The sequence below is a fragment of the Pinus tabuliformis genome, chromosome 2_2, assembly GCF_031772625.1.
Source record: "Pinus tabuliformis cultivar Carrire ecotype Pingquan chromosome 2_2, CPIR1, whole genome shotgun sequence".
NCBI classification, from domain to species: domain Eukaryota; kingdom Viridiplantae; phylum Streptophyta; class Pinopsida; order Pinales; family Pinaceae; genus Pinus; species Pinus tabuliformis.
The window spans coordinates 948,803,070-948,807,188 of record NC_142300.1 but is presented as its reverse complement, the minus strand read 5'-3'; the positions used below and the strand labels follow the sequence as shown (position 1 = coordinate 948,807,188).

The window sequence follows — 4,119 nt, the reverse complement described above, 5'->3', positions numbered from 1 at the left end:
TATAGCATATTATATCTTTCAGCACACGTAATAAATATAGAGAATTTATTAAAATTTAGAGATTTATTAATTATTATATATACTAATCACATCCGTAGTTTTCATTATCAATTAATTTTGTTATTTTATCATAAAATGATTGTATTAAAAGACTTTGACATTTAAAAAAATAGTGTCAATCTTTTATTTTGTTAATTCCAAATTAAAGTAGATCCATATAACATAAACTTTCAAAAAAGCATTACATAAACTTAAAATTATTGTCCATTTGAGCGTCACTGTGTTTATATATCAATAATTAACAACAATTGAAAGAAATTATTTGTACTCTATCTTACATTCTTCCACAAAAGTAGGTAATTTTATCCATATTCAAATAACATTATGTCAAGTAATAATACATGTACACTTACTAAAACGACAAGGTATATTGATAAACAATATTCAAACCATATCATGAAGTGGCATTACATATATTAAGATAGTGATGTATAGGGACAAGTTTGATTGAGCTATGTAGGGAATCGATACAAGCCATAAGAGGGTCTTCTTGTGCTGGTGGAAGGCAAACCGAGAACCCAATACCTTGCTTTATCCCAAACAATAAACATAGCAATAACTCCTCCAAATCCTATCCCCATTCCTATGGCTAATGCTATGAAAGACATTTTTTCATTTACATAGCTGAGCCATTCTCTTTTATTGTTACTTTGATTGCCATTGTCTCCACTGGGTGTTTCTGTATAGTTTTGATTGCAGCTTGATAGAGGATATCCACATAAGCACTTATTCATTTGAAATGAAGCCTTATTAAAGGTGTAAAATTGTGTCCCTGTTGGAATTGGCCCACAAAGGTTATTAGATGAAACATCCAGAAAAGCCAGCATTGATAACTGAGAGAGTTCTTGAGGAATTTCTCCACCCAAATTATTTTTGGACAAGTCCAACTGCTCCAAAGTAGATATCTCACTAAAAGATGCAGGTATGCTTCCTTGCAATTGGTTCCCAGAGAAATTTAGTAACCTCAAGCTTCTCATGTTGCCTATGCTTACAGGGATTTCTCCAGTAAGATTATTCTTAGACAAATCAAGTATAATGTTTGTTCTCCAGACATCTGACACATTATACTCAATCCTTTTTATGTATTCCTCCATATTAAAATCAATTTCTCCCCAATTAGAATCATTTGCAATATTTACACTGAATCCTTGAAGCCTTTCAAGGTGATATGGTATTGTTCCATTAAAATTATTGTTGGATAAATCCAACAAAAACAAGCTGGTGAGGTTTGTGATCCATTGAGGAATACTACCATGAAGATTATTATAACTCATGCTTAAAACTCCCAAGTTACCCAGATTTGCAAGGGTGGAAGGAAGCCCACCTGTAAATCCACACTTCCTTAAATCCAATATTACAAGCTCAGTGCAATTAGCAAAAGATGATGTTAAAGTCCCAGAGAAATTGTTAGAATGAGCTGAGAAAATATATAAAATAGTTGAATTATAAGTGCACATAGTAGGAATAGGTCCCTCCAAATTGTTTTCAGATAAATCTAATATCTCCAGTGAAATGAAATTGTTAATAATATTATTAGGAATCTTCCCAATATTGTTAGAACTTAAATTTAAGAAATACAAGGAATGGAGTTCTCCTATAGCTCTTGGAATTGTCCCTTTGAGGAGGTTGTTTGACAAATCTAAATATTTAAGCTTCTTTAAACGGGCAATAGCTCTTGGAATTGTCCCTTTGAAGAGGTTGTTTGAGAAATGTAATTCTTCAAGCTTTTTTAAACGGGCAATGGTTTTAGGAATGGGACTTGTGAATTTATTTTGAGATAGATCTAATAGGATCAAATGATTCAAATTGAAATGCCTTTAGGTATGTTATGGCTAAGTTTGTTATCGGAAATATCTAAAGTTGTCAACTTAGATAAATTGGCAATACCTTCCGGTATGGTAGCGAGTTGGTTACCAGAGAGATCCAAGTACGTCATGTTAACCAAATTGGCAATACCTTCCGGTATGGTAGCGAGTTGGTTACCAGAGAGATCAAGGAGGACAAGTGGGTCAAATTGGTAATGACCTCACATATGTGAGTCAGTCCACATTCAGAAAGCTCTAAGTCAGTTAATTTGGTCAAATTGTCAATGGAATTAGGTATCCTCCCTGTGAGGTTAAAACTAAGAGACAAAGTGGAGAGGGGAAGTCTAAATATTTCAGAGAGAATAGAACCGGAAATACTACGACCAAAAATGGATAGATATGAAAGTTGTGTCAAATTACCCAATTCACATGGAATTCCGCCTGAGAAATAGTTGCTTTCTAGACCCAGGAACTGTAGCTTCTGTAGCATGCCCAACTCGACTGGAATAGGACCACTGAACATATTGCCACCGAGGTCCAGGGACTCTAGTTTCTGCAGCTTGTGCAACTCTATTGGAATAGGACCGCTGAGCTTATTGTTAGAGAGGTACAGGGACTTTAGTTGCTGTAACAAGCCCAATTCCATTGGAATAGGACCACGGAGCTCATTGCGCTGAGATCCAGTGTTTGTAGTGCTTTAAGGTGGCCAAACTCGGCCGGAATTCTTCCAGTGAAATGATTAGTAGAAAGATCCACGTTGCGCAGATTATGGAGCTTGCCAAACTCGGCCGGAATTCCTCCAGTGAATCCATTAGTAGAAAGATCCACGGTGCGCAGATTATGGAGCTTGCCAAACTCGGCCGGAATTCCTCCAGTGAATCCATTAATAGAAAGATACACGGTGCGCAGATTATGGAGCTTGCCAAACTCGGCCGGAATTCCTCCAGTGAATCCATTAATAGAAAGATACACGGTGCGCAGATTATGGAGCTTGCCAAACTCGGCCGGAATTCCTCCAGTGAAATGATTCTCAAAAAGATACATGGTGCGCAGATTATGGAGCTTGCCAAACTCGGCCGGAATTCCTCCAGTGAATCCATTAATAGAAAGATCCACGGTGCGCAGATTATGGAGCTTGCCAAACTCGGCCGGAATTCCTCCAGTGAAATGATTCCAAGAAAGATCCACGGTGCGCAGATTATGGAGCTTGCCAAACTCGGCCGGAATTCCTCCAGTGAAATCATTATCAGAAAGATCCACGGTGCGCAGATTATGGAGCTTGCCAAACTCGGCCGGAATTCCTCCAGTGAAATCATTAAAAGAAATATTGAATGTGCGCAACGATGAGAGGTTGCCAACAAACGATGAAACTGTACCTTCCAATGATCCATTAAAGAGGTGAATGGCGGCCACCGTTTTGGTTCGTGGTTTGCAGCGAATACCGAACCAGGAGCACATCTTGTCGGAGTTTTCCGCCGTCCAGTTGGACAGTAGGCCAAATGGATCCTCTGTCACGGCATTTCTGAACGACAAGAGAGTATGGAGGTCGCTTTTATCGTGGGCGTCCGTTGAAGATAAATTGAATTCAAGTTCCTCCTCCACCATGCGTTCAGAATCAGAATGACCCACCGGAAGCCACGGGAATCCAGCGGCCATGTGCTTATAAGAAGCAGCATCTTCCCGATGCGTTGCTGCAGGCAGAGGGGCAGCCATGATGCAGAGCAGCACTAACAATGATATCACAAACAGAAGATCCATTTCTCTCTCTACCACCAAAATCTCTCTCACAATCCGTGAGTTGTATGTTGTACATGCATCTCTATATATACACACGGCGGTTCTGATAATGGAGAATCCGTGTAAGTCACGGTGAAGATGCGGAACGATTGGTGTGGTAATGAAAAGAAATTTCTGAGTATTGAAAATTATGTATGTGGTATCAATTCACTTGTGGAGCGTTAGCCTCACGGTGGCCATTGGTCTTTTTCTTTTTAGCAAGATAAAATGAAATAATTGTATTTATATTTAATTGATGATTACAAAGTAGTTTAAAAGAACGGACTTAAAGTGAGGCTGAGTATAATAATGTTCATAATGGAGGATCCTTGTTAAGTCACGGTGAAGATGCGGAGGATCCTTGTTAAGTCACGGATATATTATTGGCACGGTGGCCATTGGTCTTCCTCGCAAAGATAACTTCTTTTTTTTTCCAAATTATCTGTATTTTTAAAATTTTATATTTCTAGGCTATTTT

General features: G+C 38.3%; 1 protein-coding gene across 1 annotated transcript; it reads right to left on the bottom strand.

Moving 5' to 3' along the window:
* Positions 1–343: 343 nt before the first annotated feature.
* LOC149196333 (uncharacterized) lies at positions 344–3,723 on the bottom strand. The gene is made up of 4 exons (XM_089408257.1): positions 2,523–3,723; positions 2,286–2,490; positions 1,992–2,085; positions 344–1,875 (listed from the first exon to the last, which is right to left on the bottom strand). Exons 1-4 carry the CDS (start codon positions 3,621–3,623, stop codon positions 513–515), a joined length of 2,763 nt encoding a protein of 920 aa, XP_089264383.1. The 5' UTR covers positions 3,624–3,723; the 3' UTR covers positions 344–512.
* Between the last annotated feature and the right edge of the window lie 396 nt (positions 3,724–4,119).

Bases quoted from the DNA above. Each gene is read 5' to 3' on its own strand.
- LOC149196333 (XM_089408257.1), bottom strand. From the start codon at position 3,623: ATGGATCTTCTGTTTGTGATATCATTGTTAGTGCTGCTCTGCATCATG. The intron at 2,086-2,285 runs GTAATTTGACAC...CACATATGTGAG, and splicing joins CGGAATTCCATGTGAATTGG to GTCATTACCAATTTGACCCA. The intron at 1,876-1,991 runs GTACTTGGATCT...ACATACCTAAAG, and splicing joins GCCAATTTGGTTAACATGAC to GCATTTCAATTTGAATCATT.